This window comes from Drosophila kikkawai, chromosome 3R (genome assembly GCF_030179895.1).
Source record: "Drosophila kikkawai strain 14028-0561.14 chromosome 3R, DkikHiC1v2, whole genome shotgun sequence".
NCBI lineage: Eukaryota > Metazoa > Arthropoda > Insecta > Diptera > Drosophilidae > Drosophila > Drosophila kikkawai.
The window spans coordinates 22,478,085-22,500,769 of NC_091731.1; the positions used below are offsets into that span (position 1 = coordinate 22,478,085).

At 40.3% G+C, this 22,685-nt stretch overlaps 3 protein-coding genes across 6 annotated transcripts; 1 reads left to right on the top strand and 2 right to left on the bottom strand.

The window, feature by feature from the left end:
* Positions 1-89: 89 nt before the first annotated feature.
* Positions 90-11,432, bottom strand: LOC108073332 (trypsin-1). The gene is made up of 3 exons (XM_017164894.3): positions 11,328-11,432; positions 563-963; positions 90-507 (listed from the first exon to the last, which is right to left on the bottom strand). The coding sequence occupies exons 2-3, from the start codon at positions 947-949 to the stop codon at positions 130-132; spliced, it is 765 nt and encodes a 254-aa protein (XP_017020383.1). The 5' UTR covers positions 950-963; positions 11,328-11,432; the 3' UTR covers positions 90-129.
* Positions 2,995-11,095, top strand: neo (neyo). Its single transcript, XM_017165106.3, has 8 exons — positions 2,995-3,152; positions 7,384-7,802; positions 7,867-8,027; positions 8,109-8,310; positions 8,501-8,752; positions 8,958-9,889; positions 10,121-10,324; positions 10,448-11,095. The coding sequence occupies exons 2-8, from the start codon at positions 7,408-7,410 to the stop codon at positions 10,558-10,560; spliced, it is 2,259 nt and encodes a 752-aa protein (XP_017020595.1). The 5' UTR covers positions 2,995-3,152; positions 7,384-7,407; the 3' UTR covers positions 10,561-11,095.
* Positions 11,351-22,339, bottom strand: Atg16 (Autophagy-related 16). Of its 4 annotated transcripts, none has more exons than XM_070286308.1 (12): positions 22,015-22,339; positions 21,595-21,856; positions 21,131-21,293; positions 20,224-20,312; positions 18,419-18,876; positions 17,529-17,671; positions 13,617-13,917; positions 13,477-13,561; positions 13,269-13,412; positions 12,933-13,172; positions 12,079-12,442; positions 11,351-12,025 (listed from the first exon to the last, which is right to left on the bottom strand). In XM_070286308.1, the coding sequence occupies exons 1-10, from the start codon at positions 22,112-22,114 to the stop codon at positions 13,079-13,081; spliced, it is 1,839 nt and encodes a 612-aa protein (XP_070142409.1). In that variant the 5' UTR covers positions 22,115-22,339; the 3' UTR covers positions 11,351-12,025; positions 12,079-12,442; positions 12,933-13,078. The 4 variants fall into 4 exon arrangements, with proteins under 4 accessions (XP_070142409.1, XP_017020596.3, XP_017020600.1 ...); XM_017165107.3 differs by having other exon boundaries at positions 18,419-18,900; XM_017165111.3 differs by lacking the exons at positions 21,131-21,293; positions 21,595-21,856; positions 22,015-22,339 and adding an exon at positions 21,000-21,121.
* Positions 22,340-22,685: the final 346 nt, after the last annotated feature.

Genomic DNA, 22,685 nt, shown 5'->3' on the forward strand with positions numbered 1-22,685 from the left:
CTTGCAGTTTGCAATTGATTTATATTTTAAAATTGATTTATCGGTAAATACACTAGAATTCCCTTTATTCAAAAGTGAAACAAAATAAATTCCCATTTACTTGCCATTTCCCTTTCACCTTTATTTATTCTAGCTTTTAAGCTTTTTCAAAGCCATGTTTATCCAAGGATGCAGTGCCTCTAGCCTGGTATAGACACCCGGCTTATCCGCCAGGGCGCATCCCACGCCCCAGGACACAATGCCAACCAGTTCCTCCCGCCAAACCAACGGTCCGCCGGAGTCCATTTGACAGGCATCCGTGCCGCCCTTGAGATAACCCGCACACATCATCCGATCCGTGACGGTCTTGCCCAGTAGTTTTTTGCAGACAGCTTGATTAACGACGGGAACTCGTGCATATCTCAATTCATCCGATGGCGGACCATTAACAGACTTAAAGCCCCAGCCGGCAATCGTAGTATATTGGCCATCGGCTACTCTCTTGGGGTTTATCTTAATAGCCTTTACCTGATAGAAACAGAAACCTTAAGAAATTGAGAGATCAAAGTGGGTAACTTGAAACCTTTTTTGAGAATGTCAGGGCTGTCTTCAGTCGAATGACTCCGATATCATAGTCCATGGTCTTGGTTGTCCACTTCTCGTGATAGTACAGATCGGAAATTTGATATATCTGGCCATCTTTGGAGTCGCGCTTTGAGCCGCCAGCTTTAACTCTTAGGAGAATCCGGGGAACTTGGGCCAGGCAATGGGCTGCCGTTAAAATTGTGCGATTATCTATAATGGAACCGCCGCAATGGTGGATGCCATACAACTGAATGGACACTATGTACGGCACTTTGGCTATATCAGCTGGAACTCCACCGACTATGCGGGGACTGGGACGATTGTCTTCTTCAGTTAGACCGAAAGAGAAATGAACAAAAATTAAAATCCACCATAACAGGTTCATCTTTCGCACTTCGCCTAGAGAGAATCACATTAAATAAGGAATGTGCGGCTTTTAAAACAGACTTTAAGTACAAAAGAACGTGAAATAATGAGAGGAAAAAGCATTCCGATAAGTGGCCATTACTTTGTAATTAGGCGAGAAGTTTCGTTTATCTCACAGCTGTCTTCTGGCGAAGATTTCCAGTTTGTTGCAAGACTAAAACTAAACGTTGTTCGTGCTTGCAAGTGATTATAAATGTTATAACAATTTAAACTAATTAGGGTTCTGTAAGAGGTGAAACAAATGTTTGGGAAAGAGTTAGTATCAAGTTAGGTTTGATTAATTATAACGGCTCAGATGATATGGTAATTAATTATAACTTTGGGGGGAAGAGAACTAGTTATAACCCTTCAGAACTCATATTATAGAGATGACAAACAAATTAATAGCTTTGTTTGTATATGCAAATTTTACTAATGTATTCATAAGTAGAAACTAGTGTTGACATATGTGGGGAATTAGTTAATTAATAACGTATCTTGGTAGATAGGTAAAGGTCTAAAATCAATCATTATTAACTTATAAATGCTAAAAAATATAGGTCTACCTTGAGTCAACATCTTTCAAGGTCTTTCTTCGGTAAAATTCTGTTATTGTTGTGGAAAATACATATTTTTATGTCAGGTAAAATTCCTTAAACAACCATGATTCATATCATAAAGGTTCAACAATATATGTCTGTCTGCGGTTTAGTTATTTTTAATTTTCAAACAAGTTTAAAGATAAACTTTTAAAGATAAATTTCAAATCAAGGGAAAGTAAAGATCACATCAAATTAAAATTAAGTTTTTAAATAAATAAAAAGACATTATGACATTTATTTATAACTCTTTTATTAGCTAATTAAGAACGAATCTTGGTAGCCTGGTAAAAGTCTGGAATAACCCATGATTCACACAATTAAACCGCTCACAAAATATAGGTCTTTCTTCGTTCTAGATCTCCCTATTATTTTGACACTTTTGCGGCTATATCATCTGTCTTTATAATAATGGCCAAATTCGGTCTCTATTCATTGTTTGCCCAATTTGTTATCAAAGCACGACCCGTTTTCTCGAAAGAACGGACTCTCGCCGCTGATTTGCATTGGCTTGACCCATAAATTTGGAAATCAAACACCGTTTGATGGGCTATTCTAGTTTTACATACCAAAAGCTCACTTTGAAAGCAGCGCCAGCGTCTTGCTGGTGTGTCTTTGCCAATAAAGTGGGCTATTCAGGTTTCCAGCAAGATCGGCAGATAGCATTGATCTTGCCGTGGGATGGGGGGCATCAGCTGAAACCGAGTAAAAGTAAACATTGGAAATAAACCCACACGAAATGTCTCGGTAGATTTAATTTAAGCCGATTAAGCGGCTAGAATGGGAGAAAATTGGACAACAAACGATTTCACGTGGTGTACCTTATTAGTGAAAGTGAAAAATAAAAACGACAGCGGGCAGCGACAGTTATAAGCCGAAAAAACCCATTACTACGCCCGGGCTTTCCTCGGACCAAAGGCGTTAACAGGCCCATAAGAAAATTAATAGGAAACTTAGCCAGCAGCTATTATACCCGATGTTACCTGGCTAACAGAATAAGCGAAGAGAGCTGGGAAAGAGCGCGGAGACAGGTGCACATTGTTCTCGATCGTTGACCGCAATTAGAATACTCTAACTAACTACGAGCTGAGAGCCAAAGTCGAAGCCAAAGCCGAGGTTGTATCCCGAACACGTTCGAGTTGGGACCGACGTGTAGAGATCGCGATCTTCGGGGAGAGACTTGACTTTGTACAGGTGATATTTACCATGCTAACAATTTCTTTTTGTTTGCTTGAGATTCTCTCGGGGCTCCAAGCCTCTGCATCCACAGCCACACACATCCATCGCCCCGAGACTTTCTTTTGTAAGAATTCCGAGTTCTCTCTGTACAACCTGTGCAGGTTGTGCTCCCCCAGCCAGTCGCAGCAACTCCTCCAGAACTTCTTTATCTAATTTTTATAACAAGTCACTCGGCGGCATTGAAGACTTCAGTTCTTCGGCGACCATCGAGTGGTCAAGTTCGGTGTTTTCTCTCCATTATTCTGGCAGAGCTGCGAAAGTGTTTTGTTTCAGTGTGACTAGGCTAAATTCGCCCGAATCGGAGAGTTCGGGATAGACTGTATAAAAACATAACTTGTTAATTAGGTAATTGTCCAGAAAACGATAGTCACATTAAGAGCTTTCGGCTTACCTAACAAAAAAGAATCTGCCGCATCACGGGAAAGGATAGCATAACGATCTTGTGTTATTCGCAATAACCACTAACTATATGTATTTGATATAGGGATTATAGGCCGTGTTTGTGTGTGTAGATACATATTATTTCTCAGTTTTTCTCAGTTGTGAGTTCAAATCGAACCGCTATATACAGATATGATGAGCCTTTTGCACTAACTGCAGAGGAATATCTAAGAAAAATCCGGTTTATTTAAACGGCTGTGATCAAGCTGACGGATGACTATGCCCAGGCATTGAAAAAACGGAGACAATCATTCTGAATAAGTGAACCGAAGACCGAAGACCAAAGAGCGAAGACTGTGCAGACTGCAGACTAAAAAGACCGAAGACTAAATTCTGAGGAGGAGGAACAGAGGCTGCAAGAAGCTGTGTTTGCAAAATGCAAAGGTTCTACAGACTTTGGGCCCGTCTGCGGATGGCTACAGCTTCCGTCAAAACATTAGCGAACATTAGGACGTCCGTTTTGGAATGGGTTGATGGATGATGTGACTTTGTCATAATGAAGTAATGCATATTTCAACATAAAACTGCAAAAAAAATAAGCACAGAATGCAAACCTTTTAGACAGACATTACAAAACCATAGGAACTTAAGTGTTGCTAATCGATGGATATTACGAAGGCAATTTGTTGGCTGAAAGAGTGAAAGAATCTGAGAGGAAATTAATAAAATCATAAGAAACGAATTCTTTAAATAAAGTAAGAGATTCTTAATTTGTCGAGTTCTATTTTCCGAGTTGAATAACTTATTAAATTCTAAACTCTGCTAATCGATGATTAAGTATTACGAAAGCCATTTCTTTTCATCAAGTTCTTAATGTAAAAATTAAAAACAAAAGAAATGCCATTACTAAACCGCAAAACGCCAAAATTGCTGCTAATCGTTGGATTTCATGAAAGCCAAATCAAATCGCTGATTCTCCCATGAACCTATAATTGCCAATATTTATTGAAAATTTGGCAAAATGCAACAGTGTGATATCTACCGTTAAATATGCTGCCTGAATTTTCGGCGACTAAAGAAATGAAATCATTAACACATTCAGTATTCAGTCAGAATGGTGAAAGTTTTTCTTACGTTTTTTTGGCGGAACCGCTCGTCGATCTCGAGTCTCGGATTTCTATTGACTCTTTTGGTTTTTATTTTTTTTTTGGGGTGTAGATCTTTTAATTACATCATGCATCTGGAAATAGGCTGAATGTGAATGGAATTGAAGTCGGTCAGAAGAGTTGGTAGTTTGTAGCCGTCGTCGCATTTGGAAAAATAGAAAATAGCAATTAAGAGAAAAAGAAATAAAATCGCGTTAACTGTGCTGATCAGTAAAATAAAAGAAAGAGTTTTTTGGAAAGTGCTAAACAGTAATAAAAAGGGCTGATCAAAGAGCGGACTGAGTGATATGTGTTTATTAATTGTTTGAATGGACAAAGGCCCACAGGATCTGACAATAAAAAGAACAGAAAACGAGAAGTATTATTATTACAATTAACTAAAAGTCGGTATTAGATACATTGTTAATTATTGTTGTACAAATAATATGTACAATAACTTTTGTACTTCTTAGGCACTTTTTAATATGAAGCCCCTTAGCGTCTTAGTCATGTACTACCTCTTTCTGATAAATTATCCCCCCTTTGGGCATTTTGTATTCCACTTACGAGCATCCCAAATATTTCTGGCCCCCCCTTATTTGGTAATTGTCGAAATTCTTGGCCCGAAAGAACGACCATCATTTAACAGTAATTTAGGCAATATAAACGACTGACTCGCCGCACTAATCGATTGTGATCAGCAGCGACACAGTTAGGCGCGGTGCCTGGTTGGTGCTGGTGCTGGTGCTTGGTGCTATTTCCTCCTGGCATCCATCGCATCCGAAACCACACCAAAAGCCGGTTGGGATTGGGTTTCGGTTTCGGCTTTTGGGTTCGACTGGGACCTGATCGCTGCGGGCGCAGCGAACGACCCATACATATGGTATGTCTATGCTCGGCAAAACAGCTTTTTGACGATAATCATTGACCCAATTCTTCTGCCGCTTTCTACAAGATTTTGTACAATAACATGGTCATGGACTCGTTATAATGCAGCTTCCTGAGCGGCCATTCTTTACATGGCAATGATATATGTGTATACTATGTTCATGTGCAGCGGACCCCGACATTTTCCGTTTAAGCGAGAATCAAATGTGGAGGGGAAAACAAACACAGAAAGCGCCAGAAAACCTACAAAAGTCTTTCAAGCATTTTATATCTAATTAAGTTCGCTTTGACCGGCGTATGAATCATATTAACGGTATGCTATCTCTAGTCTCTGGTCTCTAGTCTCTTCTCCTAAAAGAAAGATCAGTTTTTGGGCAGCGTCGGATTACCGCTTCCAGTGTGTGTCTAGGTGCGTATTCAGTCGGGCGTTTCTTCTACTCCTACATTGGGGATGGGATCCATTACAGCCAGACTACTGGCTATTCATAGAACGTAACGGTAAAGCTATCAACTCGGGCTTAGAATGTATATGAATTTATGTATGCAATTTATTAAAACAGTTACGGTGTGTTAATTGGTGGCCAGCCAGAAGTCATGCTTCAAGTGGGTTTCCAAGCGGAAATATTCAAGCGGAAATTTTATTTACTTAAAACGGAAAGGGAGGAGAGTGTTTCTTTGTTTCTAATTTGATCAATTTATAGAATATTTCTAGATTAATTAAGGGATAGTAATCTAGAGTTCTTTCTGTTGTATAAGTCCCTGCAATTAGGGTATTTGTATAACCTAGCAGGGTGCTATAATGTCAGTTAGAAGTTTGAAACGCAGTGAAGGAGTCATTTCCGACCATATAAACCATATATATTCTTGATCAGCACAAACAGGCGAATCTTTCTGGCCATGTCCGGAAGAAATTTTTTTCTTTAATTTTTTGCGAAATTTTATAAGGGGTTACATCGTTAAAAATTTCAAAAATTGACCATATTGTTGATTTTTTAAAATATAAAACTTAGAATGCAGATTTGTTAACCCTGAAAAAATAAGCACATAAAAGGTTTCCGAATTGAATTATTTGCAGTTTTGACTTAGTTATGATATTATTTATAAAATTATGGCATTATAGCATTTCATCCTTTAAAAAAGAAATTTTCCTTGCAATTTAAGTTATAATTAAAAAAATAAAAAATGACTTAAAATACTTAAAAGAAACCCCAAGAAAGCCTTAAAATTTAAAAACATTCAAAATACATATACTCCTCATGAAAAAAGGCACAGAAGCCAAGCCCCATCATCAGTTTCCAATGGCTGAACTTGACCATCGTTCGTAATGTTATTCCCTATAATCGAATTGTTGCTCTGTATCATGTGTTTGTATTAATAATTTTAGAAATTGTTAAGGTACGGTACTTGCACCACTAAAGAAAAAAAATGAAACCCCAGACTTGGCCAAACAAGTTCTACATGGTACTTGGCGAAAAATTAGAGCTCATGACCCCTTGATAGTCTTGATAGTCTCTCCGCCGGCGCAACCGTCAATCATAAGCGATGACCATTAACTCGGCAGTTGCGCAAGAGTTTAACTCCAGCGGACCAGAAAACTCCAAGGGGGCGAAGGGGACCGGTGGACTGGTGGAATAGTGCACGGGGTCATCGACGTGAGCGCGAGTTCTCGGTCTCCGCAACGGCGTTTTACGGGTCCATGGCCGTGATATTGTCTTTCCCGCTGGATCTTCTATAATTCGCGTTACGCCTTATGGCAAACAAATTAATTTGAGGTGATTTAGACAGTGCCTGCGTGCGTATAGTAGTCGTCGGATCAGCCAATAACGAGAGATGCTATATAAACCAACAGGGGGGACTAACTAACTTTAGAATAGTTTGTTTAAAAAAAATAGAGGGGAGATTGGCTTTGAAAGTAATACAAGTATTACAAGTAATTTTCTTGGCTAATAAAAGTAGGAGATGGGCAGGATCATTATATATATGTGGCCATAGAGAAAATACACTAATAAATGAAGAAAATTGCCAAAGATTTATTGCTTAACCTATGAGAAGACTCCCTAATTAAGTCATTAAGCTTATTTAATGTTAGTTTTAAGACAAAGCTCTGGCATTAATTATAACAGGAAGCGGTTTTCATTAAGGAAATCCCTTGACTTTTACAGGTGCCCCACAGTGATACTCGTAAAATGGCCAAGATTAACTTAATGAGGCAACTCATTCTGGCCCTAATGATTTACAGTGCGGCCACCGCCAAGGAGCACCTGCGGATTCGCAGATTAGCCGCGGCGGAATCGGCCACAGAAGCCCTGCCCAATGCCAGCCAGGTAATAGCGTCCGCGGAGGGTAGTGATACCCAAACCGAGGTGCCGAGCCAGGAGGAGACAAAGGCGGCCGAAATAAATAATAAAACCGAGACTGTGGTGCCGGCGGAAAACGTGGAGACTCGTAACTCGGCATTTGATTTGCCCGCCAATTCGGATCAGTCCAGCAGTGGCCAGGGCTCCGAGGAGGACAGTATCTACTACGATAATGCTCCTGTGGAGTGCCAGCCCGAGCTGGTGGGCTTCGAGATCGTAACAGGGTAAGGGTCCCCATTCTGGGATGGTAATTAAACGGCTTAATGGCTCCTTTTCCTCCTCGTTTAGCTATGTGTTCTCGGCTCCCGAAAAACTGATGGATTCGCAGCCGGGCACGCTAATGCTCACCGATTGCCTGGACACCTGTCGGAAGAACAAAACCTGCCAGTCAGTGAACTACGAGACCGGGCTCTGCGTGCTCTTCTCCGCCCATGCCGATCAATTACCGGGTAAGCTACTTACACAGCCTTAAGTAAACTGGAAGAAGAGTCTCGTTAATTACGGATATATGTCTCGTACTTGTCTCGCAGGCGCCCTAACAAAGTCACAGTTCCCCGTGTTCACAATCTATGCCCAAAAATCATGCCTCTCGGTAAAGCCCTGCTCCCGGGCCTGGTACGTCGATCGTGTGCAAAATTACAAGCTCAAGACGGAAGTTAAGCGTACCGTGTCGCTGGCGTCCAGACGCGAGTGCTTTGAACTTTGCCTGAGCGAAACAGAATTCACATGCAGGTAAGAACTGAACCATTTTACTGGAGTAGCTTTACCGGCTACTATCTTTTTCGACGGTCGTTGTCTTCCCTTCTTGACATTTAATTCGGGCAGGAGAGAGATTACCCCACCAGGCCCGCGTTAATTGTTCCATAAAACAAGAGTCATGTGTAAATAAGCTGCTCTTTTATTTCAATTTCCCCCATTTTAGATCGGCCAATTATGATCGCTCTTCGGGCGCCTGCGAGCTGAGCGAGTTGGATCGCCTCACCTTGGCCGGGTCACAGGCCTTCCAGATCAGCGAGGGTACGGATTACCTCGAGAATCACTGTGTCGACGAACCGAACAAGTTGTGCGAATTCAAGCGTCTACCGGGTCGCATTCTGAAGACAGTGGATTCGGTTTATCAGGAGGTCAGCAGCATTGACGAGTGCCGGGAGCTGTGCCTGAATTCACCTTATAGGTAAGTCTAACAGGATTGGGTAGAGAGATGTTTCTTATAAGGATCCTTTTGGGACTCTAAGAATTCTAGAGTTAAAGCTATCCTTATCAATCTTTTCTTAGAAAATCGAATTCTTAATTCCTAATTTTAAGCATTTTCTTAAAGTAAATATCGCATTTCTCCAAACTCACCCCTCTTTATTTTATTTAAAAATCTTCCTTGCTAGGTGCCACTCCTATGACTACAATGACACCGGTGACATGGTTTGCCGACTTTCGCATCACAGTAGAGCCACCTTGGCCGATGTACAGGAGCCATTCCTGGAGGTGCCCGAGGCCTCGACCTATGAGCTGACCTCCTGCTACAATGTTACCATTGAGTGTGGCGGTGGCGACATGCTGGCCCGCATTCGCACCTCCAAGCTCTTCAACGGCAAGGTGTACGCCAAGGGTTCGCCCAAATCCTGCTCGGTGGATGTGAAGAGCGCCTTGGACTTTGAGCTGCGGATGAACTATCACGATCTGGAGTGCAATGTGCGACAGAGCACGGCCGGTCGCTACGTTAACGACATCATTATCCAGCACCACGACATGATTGTTACGTCCTCCGACTTGGGCTTGGCTTTGGCCTGCCAGTACGATCTGACCAACAAGTCGGTCAGCAATGGCGTTGACCTCGATGTCCGCGGCGACATCATGCCGGCCCTGTCCGAGGAGGTTATCGTGGAGTCCCCGAATGTCATCATGCGAATCACATCGCGCGATGGCTCCGATATGATGCGATCCGCCGAGGTGGGCGATCCGCTGGCCCTGAAATTCGAGATTGTTGACGAACAGAGCCCGTACGAGATCTTTATTCGGGAGCTGGTGGCCATGGATGGTGTGGATAACTCGGAGATTACATTGATTGATTCGAATGGTTGTCCGACTGATCACTTCATCATGGGACCAATCTACAAGGGTTCGGTTTCTGGCAAAATGCTGCTCTCAAACTTCGATGCCTTTAAGTTTCCCTCGAGTGAGGTCGTCCAGTTCCGAGCCTTGGTCACGCCGTGCATGCCCAGCTGTGAGCCGGTGCAGTGCGAGCAGGAGGATACCAGTGGGGAGTTCAGGTCCTTGTTGTCCTATGGCCGCAAACGCAGATCGCTGAATACAACAGGTGAGTCTAGCCAAGCAAGAAAAATATAGTAACAAACAACAAAGTTTTTCAATCTAAAAGCTATTAAAATTAATAAATAAAATATAAAAGGAAGGAAAACTCTTACCAAATATAAACCAATTCTCTCAATTCTCTACCCTAAAATATTCAAATTAAATATTAAATTAAAAAATTAAAACCCTTTCCAAATATTAAACAATTCTCCCCGTTCAATTCCCTTCCCTAAAATAGATGATCATCCCAGACCTAGACGGGATATTGAGGCCACCAAGTCCAAGTCCACTCCCAGCGACATGCTGCTGGTGCAGTCCATTCAGATAACGGATAAGTTTGGATTTAAGCAGGATAAACAGGAGAGCGGGGACTTTTACGATGGCAATGAAACCACCTTCACGGCCAACGAAGAGGGTCATGGATTCTGCGTTAACGCCATTGGTAAGTGCACACTTGTATAAACGAGACCACTTAAAATTCCTGCCACAAAAAACAAAATCGAATCAATTCTCGCTTCTCGAAAGTATATGCTACAGCATGCGTTTAACTTTTCTCCCCAATTAGGTCTAATTACCGCTGCCACCATTTTCTTGCTAACCCAGTTGGCCGTGATCGCCATTTGGACGTACTGCTATCAGCGCCGCCAGAAACTGCAGCCGTATCAGCATTCATACTAAGCGCACAGATTCGAACCGAATGCAATATTCATATACTTACAGCATTAACGTCTAAGCTTCAAAAGGTGCAATCAATATTTACGCAAGTTATGATAATTAATAACGAATACCCGTCGTCCTGATACCACATCCGATCCGTACCGCTATTAGCCTTATCTAGTCAGTGCACGATTTTAGAGAAATGAAATTAATGTGTGTCCTGTTCGGTGGAATTCAGATTGTTTGCATTGCAGCCATGGCGTTTTTTTAGTACTCGTAACACTATCTCTTCCTAGTGTGTGTTAGGTTTGAGATTTCCGCGATTCCCCACTTGCAAAGGCAGTTCGACCGACGACACTGGCATTGAACTCCCTTTGCGACTTCGGAACTACGTTGGTTGACATTTGTAAAAACTAATGCATATTACACTTAAATCCCTCATCTGTATCTGCATCGGCCTCATCGAGTGCTCATGCCTTAGTCTAAGCTTAAGCAACCTAATTTATTACATATCAATAGCTGTTTAATGTTTGCATTGAACCCCCCTTAATTTTATGGAACGAAACTCATCTTATTATTAAACCTTAAGATTTTTAATGAGCTCTCTGTGTGTTATTCTCTGGGTTCAAGGGGGGCGAAGAGAATCCTAAATAAAATGAATTACAAATTTATGTGCCTTGGTTTTCTTATTTGGGACTGGCTCTACTTTTTCTTCCAGCTATAATTGCTTGGATTTGCGATTATAAATATGGGAAAGGTAGGCAAGTCAGTAAAAAAACTCATCTTACCCACGCATAACGAATTGTGCGAATCAAGGCTTGGAATGCAGACACCTGCGAATTATTATTTATACTTCAATAAAACTTAAAATGCAGCCACAACTGTAAAAGGCGACTCAAGGGCCTTGGATTTCCAGGAACATGCTCACTTAGAGTCGCCCAAAATGCACGACACACACTCCGACTACGAGTCGAGGCAGCGATTCACTTTTCCATGTGGGCAGCAGAAAGGAAGGTCCAAATGTCGTGCTCGTTTCCCCCAGGTTTCCCAGCGAGGCGACGCGACTCAACGTCCCATCTTCATTATGGCCATGCGGATGGTACACCTGTATGAAGATCCAGCAGCAGCAGCTGTGTGAATCATGCAAATAAATGCACCCTCGGCACAACAGGAAACAGGCTTCGTGCAGATTTGTATCTTTATCTACTGGAGGAACGCTCACTTGCTGGCTTTGCTTGCATACGGGAAAGTGACTCCTGTCCGCCTGTCACCTCATCCTCTCATCCTACCATCCTCATCGCAGAGCTCACTCTTCGTTGCCTCCTGGCAGTTGACGGAATTCCTCTCAATTAATTTACTTAGCATTGCATCTTCAACGACACTATATACTTGAAGTAGGTACCACACTCGTACTTGAGAGCGCCACGGAGATTTTATATCGCTGCGGTACTTAGCGCTAAGTTGTGGTTCTTCTATAGAACATAATCTGGAAAGATTCTTAATTAAGGCATGCATGCAAGGCGATAAAAATGAATGTACGTTAGATTTGTAATGATGGTGGTGCCGTGGCTATTTTCCTCGCTCAATTAGAGATTCCCCAGTGTCGATTGTGCTCCGTCAGCATACGAAATAATTGGTCCTCTTGTGCTCTGCTCTGTTCTCCTTCTGCCCAGAGCTCTGTTCCAGCATTCGTGCCAAGAATTGATCACATATGCAGAAATTAAAATACATCACGTTCGAAGGATGCATAAGAGCTCTGCCCGAATGAGCATTACTGCTGCCTGAGGTGGCAGCAGCACAGGTGGCAGGCAGTAAATGGAAGATCATATATCACCATCGCAGTCGTAAAATCGACACTCGGCCCAGTACTCTGCTTTTAACGTATTATTTTTCAAGAGTAAATCTAAAGGAAAATCTGAGGTTAGACTTAATTGGCAAATAAATGTAGGCTTTTTGTAGAGAGGGTAGTTAAGGTAATCAACATAGAGTTTCAAGTAAACTTTTTTATTTTTTCAATCGAATGTTTTAGAAAATTGTAAAGCCAAATTTTAAATTATTTGTTAAGCTAGACAGATATTAGTTAAATATTTAAAGAAAGGCGCGTCTTGTTGTAACCACTTGAAGGTGATTATATCTTATAAAAAAGTACACAAAAAACGGCTAAAACACACACACTTTTAACTGGGGTTTGTAAGCCTAACACATACACACTATATTATATATGCAACCCAGTATATATATATATAAATTTATTATTTTTACAGTAGGAAAACATGTACTTAAGCTATTATATATATATATATATGAATTGATACAATTTGTATACTATATCCTTTTCACGTATAAATAAAGTAATGAAATAAAATAATTAAAACAGTCGGCACTGGAGTTACCTTTGCCATTCGCCAACCGCCTTTACTATATATATTTACAGCAGACTCTCCTCCGCATGGCGCTTTGTCTCTGACTATATAAGCGTTTCAGTAATTTGGAACCGACACTGACTCGACGACGATTATTATGGCAACATCATTTAGGGCTACGAATCCGAATAGATAATGCATCGCTTGTTCTTGCCAACAGAGGCCAGCATATTGTTGTTGGGGCTCCAGCTGACGGCATTTACCGCAGTGCTGTGGGGGATTTAATAATACAAAAAATAGAGAGAAATATTATAGAAATATATTAGAAAGATGTCATTATTACTTCTCAGTTAAGATCACCCTTACCTGTGCCCCTTGAGAGTAGTTTCTAGGAAACCATTCACATTCCAAATATATATGGCGCCATCCGCTGATCCACACGCGATCTTTAGGCCGCTCGAGTTGAAGGAAGCCCGAGCGAAATCACAGCTGATTTTAAAGTGTTCGTTTCTGTTTGAAGATACCACTTGAGTATATAATATCTAAGAGCTATGGAAACTCTCAAAGAACTTACGTAAACGTGGATATAACTTGATTTTTGCGTAAATCTAATAATTTAATGGTATCATCTCTTACAGAGCATATGAGGTAATTGCAATCTGTATCGAATAAATTATTGAATAATTGTTTTAATTTAAAATTCAAAGCACCTACCCTTTGACAAATCCAAAGACGTTATTTTGGCCGGCATCAGGACATCGTCTGCCTGCTTCTCGGTGCGTATGTCCCAGAATCGAATCTTCTTGTCATAGTGCCCGCTGATGATCGTGGATCCCAGGCTATCGGTGGTCACCAGATCGTTGCAGCTCGATCCCGCGAATTTGGTCTCTATACAGGCGATGCTGCGCAAGTCCCAGATCTTTAGAGTGCGATCATGGCTTCCGGTCACCACTTTAATCGGCTCTTGGACGTATTTGGCGGCCATTACTTTGCCACTGTGACCCGTCAGCGTGTGCTGCAAAATAGTTTCGAGATTTCGGTACAAAACAGTTAGCGCTAAAATACGTTATAGGGCACGGCAGGCAGCATCTTAAACTAAATGCTAATCATAACCCAGTCAGAGAGAGAGAGGGACATGGGGACATGGACCGCCAACACCTTTTCTGGCTTTTGTCGCACATGTAAGTACCTTCCACCAGAAACCGGCTAATTACGCCAGCTAAGTATCTTTCACTAGAACGGCGTGCAATTAAAAAAAAAGTGTCCGCTGGCAGACATTTAATTGCGGCGTTAAAAACTCGGATCTTAACTCCGCTGGAAATTTATTGACATAGGTCGCTTGGATGGCCATGGCCATGGTAATGTCATCTTACAGTTCTTCCTAACCCAGAGAGTTACATACTATACTTTACTATATGTATTATGTATATATGTATGAATGAGTGTCATTGACACCTGGCAAGGGGACTCTTCGCTGGTTCTTTCGTTCAAAGAACTGTTAATTCTTGAATATTTATCTTACAACTTAGAGGCATGACATCAAGAAACCAGATTAGATAAAAATACAACTTCCTGGGGATCAGGAGAAATGTCTGATTTATTATCAGGAAGCTGTAGGCACTTAAATTAAATAATTGGGGGAAAATATAGGGGGAGAAAAGATAAGAAATCTTGGAAGTATGGGAGTCTCAAGGTCTTCTAATAAAAAATTGTATAATTAAACATCTTGGGGTGGCCTTAAATAATAAAATACAAATTTTCTCTCTCTTAATTAAAGAACCTCCGACTGAGACTGCGTCTCCAACTCCCAGAGCGAGTCCGGTCCGATTTCCAACCGGCAACCGGTCAAGTCGAACGGTCAATGTACGGGCAGTGTGGCTTGAAGCACAGTCAAACATGTTTGACTGGGAGCACCACCTCTTTTGTGGGCCTTGGGAGAACTCTGGAGAGAATGGAGCTGGAGCAAAGAGTGCTTGGGGTCTGGGGAAAGAGCCACCGGTTCCAACAATAACATGGATAGAGGGAGCTCTCTCTTAAGAGGTTTGTTTGCCACCAAAACATGTTGTCAACGAAACCGGTGGCTTCAAAATTCTGCAAGCCACTTCACTCCGTATGGGATCTGTGGTATGCTGCGTGTGAAATGTACTCTTTAAAATAAGCTACAAAGTAAGGAAAATATATGTCCAGCGTAATGAGGCTCCCCGAGTGAAGCTATTGATTTAATGTTAATTATTATTATTATGGTGTTAGGAGGAACAAATCACAGGAGCTGCTAAGTTTTATAAGTACCTGTCCTGGCTAGAGCTTATAAACCTGTCTTGCTTGAAACCTGATCAATAATAATAGTTTATAAGCCCTTTTCTTATGGAAAATTTATAGTAAAGAGCCGTGTTATGATGCACAGATAATTGAGAAATTATAGATTTGAAATAGATATAAGAGAGGTTACTACTCTTGAGACAATCCAGGGTAAGTCTACTGCTTATTTATATTTGATATTTACTACCTTATTTTACTATATGTTCGATATGAAATTGATCCTGAAATTGTTTTCCGAACTATTCTTTTATATATTTACATTCCGAGTCTTTGCCACTTTATCATTTAACTATAATTTTATCGGAACTAGTGAATAATGTATTTTTTTATTAGGAAGATAATACCCGTGAACTGATTAGTGACAAATGATGTATTTATTTATAGTATTCAATGGGAAAGACCCAAGTGACTTAAAGCTTGTTAGCTGGAAATTGATAAGGATTTGGTTTTTATATAAATATTTCTATCTATTTATAATATTTATATATATATAAATGAAATGTATATAAATTTCGCACAATAAAATATTATCAAAAATATTTCCTATTGATCTGCTAATGTTAAATGTTTTTAGGAAGATAAAACCGTAAACAATCAGTAACAACTGATGTATTATTTTGAGTATATATATTTCTATCTCTTAATAATAATATAAAAGAAATATATAGGAATTTCGGATAATAAAATAGTAGCAATATTGATAGAAAGCCAACCGACAATTACTTTCGGTTGAGCTATTGATTTGCTAATCAATGTTAAATGGTCCAAATAACATTCTGAGGGACGCCACAAGTGCGGATGCGGGATGCCAGTTGGCAACAAAAAAGTGAGGCCCAAGCATAAATGATAATAACCCGGCAATCAGATGACTGTTTTGATCGCATTGTGGCCAGAGGCCGTACAAGTCAGTGTGCTCATTTTAATGCTGCAGTGCAGCACAGTGCAGCTCGGGCGCTATTCTTCAGTTACAGTTTCCAGTTGTGCGCAAAAGAACCGTTTAAATGTCAATCCAGAAATACCAGTTAGAAGCGTCGTAGTCGTCGTCGTGGTCGCGCAGGCGGAGAAGCAGGAAGAACTACACTTGTATGTTTGTTGGTTCGCATGCGGACGATGTGCAGCATAAATGGATGGAGTGGCTGCGGACCGGCGGATCTCGCCTGACCAGGCCGGGTGGAGATGAACCTTGGGGTAAGGAAGATTATGCGCCGCTGCCTCAATTCAGGCCAACATTGTGCATCTGTATGGGGCCAGTTTGGTTTTCCTTCAAGCTTTCATCGGCGACTTTTATTTATGACCATCAATCGAAATTGATTTCCCGATAAACATTCTCAAAAATATCCATTATAGGATAAATATGTCAATTTCTGGGTTATTTTTTCAGTTGAATTTGTTTAATATCGTCTAGGGAAATGCTATTTCTTTTTAAATAGCAAATATTTGCTTTTAAGATGCCTTGGAGCCTCTTATAAAATTGATAAATGTATTTTTGATTTTGCTAAGCAATTTGTATATTTAAATTTTCAAGTAAAAATAGTTCTAAAGGTTTCACTTCTTTTAAAAATTCCCAAGAAGTCTGTGTAACCAAAGCATAAAATCGTTTCTCTATTCATCTCAGACTAGAACGATGAGAGTACCACAGCATACGTACATATCATAGTTAAAGTGCTTTATTTACTACATCAGTAAACACATTCAGCGTCTCTGTAATGTTTACCCGCTGACTTGTGTTTACTTTTCGCCTTTTTTCCGAGTTAGAAAGCGGCAAACATGCAAAATTTATTTATAAACATTGACATTGGTATGCCTGTATGTCTGTATGCTTCTATACATATACAGAGACAAGAGGGGTAAATGGATAAACAAAGGCGCAGAAAGAATATCACGAGGGCTGAAAATTCTTTATAAATCAGGGGCATCAAAGAAGTCCGTTTTTTAATCAGTACAAACAAGAGAATAACAATAGAAAAGGAAAGTGTGGTTAGTTTTCTATTTGAGATGCAGACTAATTGCAATTAGTAGGCTCCTTTAGTGAGCACGCATTACTTTCGTGTTCTCGTGTGAAGAAACCATTGAATTCTAATTTCGAAATTTACATTTTTCCTAGGGAAAAAGGGTCACAACAGCAGAAGATACTGAAAAGTAGATTATCCAGCTGTCAAAGCATTGCGGAATCTCCATCATTTTGATAATTAATGCTCATTGTCTTATTTTTAACCGTAATACTTCCCACACAACCGCACGAATATGTTTAGTTTTGATTATAAATATTACTAATTACTACTAGGCTACTTGTAAGATTGTACTTACTCTTAGTCGATTATCCATCACCGTCCATACCCGAGCACCGTAGTCATTGGAGGTGCCCAATATATAGGCGCCGGTGGAATCGAAATCCACAGAATTGATGCCGGCACTGCTACCGCTTAGAACGGCACGTGGCTCGGTGGAATCTATAATTAAAAATAATATATAGAAATATTAATTATTTATTAAATATTACCTATGCCAAACAAAGACATAAATAACGATATATACAGTCTAAAACGAACATTCTTGTATGTTGTTTTAGTACACTTTATTGATAATTTTTAGTAGGGACATCGATGTATATATTTGCAATAAATCGATATGTTTAATGTATCGAAAACAAAACCAAAATTTATAAAATAAAATTGTAATTATATCTTATTATAAAATAAAATTTTAATTATATTTTATTTTATTAGGTGTGTTATCTTTTTATATTTTAAAATGCGATATATATTAATGTTGATGACATTTCCGATATGTAATTGAGTTCGATATTTTTAATACAATAAATCATATCGTACATTCCCCTCGATAGACATTTATAACTATCCCAAGACATTGTTTTGTGATATTCCTTACAGCTTAAAACGACTACATTTAAATTCTTTATAGTTTCATTTTATAGAAAATTTTTAGATGAATTAATTTCCCATAAATTAAATTCGAATATATCTACGACGCAACGAAATTTCTTCAAGCTCTATAAAGTACCATTTATATTGGACCTACCTCAACATACATATCATAGCTAGGTATTCCCCCAGCAGCACCCGGTAATAACCGGATATTAAGATCCCCTACAGTTCCGCTTTAAGTCAATTAAATTCTTTAAAACAAGACACACCGATGCCCCCAAATATAAAAGATAAATTAAAATGTAAACTCACTTTTGCCAATATCCCAGAGTTTCACTTTGCGATCCGCACCACCAGTGGCCACCATACGCTCTACGGGACTCCAGCGCACCGCATGCGATTCGTTTTCATGTGCCTCAAATTTCATTAGGATCTTGGTCGGATTGGCCTGACCCATATAGCCCGTGGCCTTCAGGGCATCGATGGAAGATCGGGTTGTTAGGTCACCAACCTCGCACCCGCCGCCTGCTGTAAAACGAGCGCTAATATATTCATTATCATCGAGACCTATGGCTTCCATGGCTCCATTTATTGTCGCCTCGTCGAAGTCCTCGTCGCCAATGATTCCGCCAATGAACTGGGCAGGACTGGTGGAGTTGCGTTGCAGCGATGCTGCACCGGGCGACGGCGATGCTGGAACGTTGCCGGACGATGAACTGGGCTCGCGGACGGCGTCCTCAAGGTCACGTTTCAGTTTGGCCGAACGTTTCCTGAAAATTGACGGCAGTCTTTTTCTAGATATTTTTAAAAACGGTTATACATTTATTTTGAACCAAAAAATCAAAAGGAGCAAATCAGAATGAATGACACAGTCGAGAGAATATATTCGTCTAAATGGTCCGCTCTACTCCTTGGCGAGTGTGTTAGGGGGTGTTAGTGGAGAAGAACAGGATATTGATTACATGCAGTTTTGTGTGTGGTAGTTATCCGTCAACCTTTATGGTAGAATTGGTAGTTCCCGTCTTCCGCATTTTTCAGTTAACTTGCTTGCTTGATTTGGTGTGTTGGGTGGACAATATAAATGATTTATTTTCTGTATTAACACAACCCTAGGTAAGCAGCCGGAGTGCTGAAATCTCTAAAATAACTTTATAAAAAGAAAGGTCTAAAGGTCCTAATATCAGATAATAAAGAAATATAAAAGAGCTTTAAAAAGAAGGATCCTATCCTTCCCTGAATTCATTATAGAGTTTTTATATATATCGATACCACAAAGCCGATATAAAAATCGATAATTTATCATTGCGATAAAGTGCGATAAACTAAAGAATTTGTCATTATTTTTTCGATAATTCAGATGGTTTTAAACTATACGAAATTTTATGATATTTTTAAATTTCTATATAACAAACTTTTAAATTTTTTCTATATGATATTGAATCTAGAGGTTTACGCCGATGGTTAAAGGCATCGGCGGCGGCGTAGAGGTCAAAATGACTCGGCGGCGGCGGCGTAGTAGTCAGAAAGAACCGGCGGCGGCGGCGCGTCAAATAAGGCAAAAAGGCCATTTTAATGAGTTATTTTTTTTTTTTTAAGTTTTATAAAGAACAATGACACTGAAGGCCGCGCTGAAGCTGCGCCGATGCCGCACCAGCGGCGCGCCGCGGCGCGCCGTTATTTTCATAATTTGGCGGCGGCGCGTCAAATAAGGCAAAAATCGGCGGCGGCGGCGGCGTGGCGCGGCGGCGTATATGTCTAATTGAATCCTATATTTCGAGTTTGGTTAAAGTTATAAATTCTGTTATTTTTCCTATATTTTTCAAAGAAAAAAATGTAACAAAAACCTGCCTGGCGAGTGTAGGAAAATTTAATACAACTATTGTATGTATTTGTTAACAGTTTACATGTGATTTTTATCACCATTCCTTTATAAGCGTTAGATAAGCAACGCGATTAACCAGTCTTTATCTCAGCACTTATCGTAATATAGAAATGCATTTATGTACATGTGCGTACATGAATATTAATAAATAACAAAGGATATGCAAAGATATTAAATTGTATGTTTTCTTCATGATATTAATGCTTTCAATATGAATTTAATATGAGCAGCGTACCTTATAATGCTCTCGTTCTCCTCGTTCAACTTGTCGGCATCCTTGGACTTGTAACGCATGAGACGCTCCAGCAGACACCGATTTTCATCCTGTGAATCGACAGAGAACGAAAAGCTTTTCAACAAATGCTTTTTCATAATTAGAATTTATATATAGATATTTTTAGTGCCGTTTTGCTGCGCGATCTGTTTTTCCGCGATGAACGCTAATGTGCTACTGGATCGAAATCGGAAAAGATAGCAAGCTTTTCCCTCTATGTACATATGTATGTATAGGCATAATAAATTCATAGCGTTTGTAGCCATCTGCAAAATATATTTATCGGCTTGCACGAATAAAATACCGTGCGAATGTCTTGTTTTAGTTGTTATGGATCCGCGAGAAGCGCTGTTTCACTTGGAAAGCTTAGGCTTGAAGACAATTTAGCATATTTAATAAATAAATGTAAGGTAAACAAATTCAACTATAAGAATCTAAAAATTTATTCTTATCTTTAAAGGGTAACTCGTATTTCATACAAACTGATAAAAAATGCTAATGGTTTATTGACAATAAAAATTGATCCCACTGTCTGGACATTGTGCAAAAAACAGAAAGTAATCTCATGAAGTTCTTTTGAAATTAAAGTAAGCTAATTCTATGAAGAATGAAGACTGCCTTTCTTTGTTGACACAATTTATTTGGCTTTATTTTGGGAACATCGACCTTTGGAAAAGCGTACATCAAAAGAGTCAAGGCAACACCTACATACATAAATGTAGCGAGATGCTACTTACTAATGCTTTGCTTCCTTTGCAGTCGAAAAAAAAAAACACTTTTAATTTAGCAGAACGTAAAATTTGATCTTCCCTATATTTGAGTATTGTTTAGAAATATAAATCAATGCTTTGATGATCGCCAGACTTACCTGTACGCCTCGCATTTTATCCTCAAGTGAGCTAAACGCCAACTGCAGGGCTGTATGCTCATCCAGCATGGTGTTGTTTAGCTTCTTGAGCTCCTCCAAACTCGAATGAAGTAGCTGCACTTCGGCCCGCAATCGATTGTTGTTCGTTTGCTGTTCGGCGAGGCTGAAAGTACGAAAATTAAATGGAATTAGTGATTGAAAAGGTAAGAAAACAGATATTTTAGGAAATAATTATAACAAATAACTGAAAATCTAGGCAGTTTCTAGTCACATAAACAAGAACCTGACAGTCAGTTATTTGAAAGCAAGAAATATTAAACCTAGGAAATTAATCAAAATGTCAGAGTGTTTCTCTTAAATCCTGAGATATCTCCTCACAAACGGTTTTTATAATCTAAAGATTATATTTAAAGTATTTCCAGATTATTATACAGATACCACGACCAGATAAAGATCACTGTTACCTGTGCTCCCTTTCGGATATCAAGATCCTTTGCTGCTCCACCTTCTGGTTGAGGTCCACGATCATCTGCGAGTTCTCGCCCTTCCGCTTGTGCAGCTCCGTTAGCTCCTCCTGCTGGCTGAGCAGCTTCTTCTCAAGCGTGGCAATGGCCACATTGGAGCCGGTGCCACCTGTTGACACCGCACTGCGTAGCTGCTCGTTCTCCACGGACAGCTTCAGGTTGTCCGACTTGAGCTGTGCGACATGGTCGATCAGGCGGTTGTCTGAAATTAACGAGCGGCAATTAGAGTAATTGGGCGTGAGAAGTGGAGCGGAGCGGAGCGAGAACAGCAGGGTGACAATGACGGGCCAGTGGTGTGTGTCAATTTTTTGGGGGCTACTCGCTGGCGCTCCCGCTTCTTGGTGTCGTGACGATGCTTACTTTGTTCGATTATTTCCTTGAAATTCTCGCACTCCTTGCGGTTGCGTTCGCGTAATCGCCTCACAACATGCGCTCGCCACACATGTTCCTCCGTCGACATCTTCGTAATGTGCTTTTCCACGGAATTACTTATTATTCGGGGCTGCTTTGTCCGGGCGCTCGAGCGCTTTGCTTGGCTGCGGGATAAGTGGCGACTCCTCGGCGGGTTCCCCTCTTGGCATGGCAATCACGGGGTGGTGGGGGCGCTATAAGCTAGCTGCGGGAAATCGCATAATTGTCTTTTTACCAAATATGCTTATTATTCAGCTGTTGTTAAATTCACAACAAATGGAGCAGCGTGACCGTGGCTGCGACCGTTGAAATATACCAAACGGAGATTGGGAAATATACCGACTTAATACTAAATCAGCACTTGACTAGCAGTGCTTTTCCAAGTTCCCTGCATTCAAATAGATTTATTGCAGCCATCAGGAGTTTCCAAGAGCAGGTTTGACTAGATCTTATTTCATAAAACACCTTTTGAAAGACAGATAAACTCGTACAGCGCATAACTTTGTGTGATCTGGCAGCGCCAAAGAGGGCGCGGGTCTGGCAGAGTTGCCACAGTTATGTAATGATAAAACGCGTTAGTCCTTAATATCGATAAGTCATCGATACCTATATCAACTCAC

Bases quoted from the DNA above. Each gene is read 5' to 3' on its own strand.
- neo (XM_017165106.3), top strand. From the start codon at position 7,408: ATGGCCAAGATTAACTTAATGAGGCAACTCATTCTGGCCCTAATGATT. The intron at 8,753-8,957 runs GTAAGTCTAACA...CTTCCTTGCTAG, and splicing joins TGCCTGAATTCACCTTATAG to GTGCCACTCCTATGACTACA. The intron at 10,325-10,447 runs GTAAGTGCACAC...CTCCCCAATTAG, and splicing joins ATTCTGCGTTAACGCCATTG to GTCTAATTACCGCTGCCACC.
- LOC108073332 (XM_017164894.3), bottom strand. From the start codon at position 949: ATGAACCTGTTATGGTGGATTTTAATTTTTGTTCATTTCTCTTTCGGT. The intron at 508-562 runs GTTTCAAGTTAC...TGTTTCTATCAG, and splicing joins CCCTGACATTCTCAAAAAAG to GTAAAGGCTATTAAGATAAA.
- Atg16 (XM_017165107.3), bottom strand. From the start codon at position 22,114: ATGTCGACGGAGGAACATGTGTGGCGAGCGCATGTTGTGAGGCGATTA. The intron at 17,672-18,418 runs GTGAGTTTACAT...TTTTAATTATAG, and splicing joins ACTCTGGGATATTGGCAAAA to ATTCCACCGAGCCACGTGCC. The intron at 13,173-13,268 runs GTAAGGGTGATC...AATCCCCCACAG, and splicing joins ACTACTCTCAAGGGGCACAG to CACTGCGGTAAATGCCGTCA.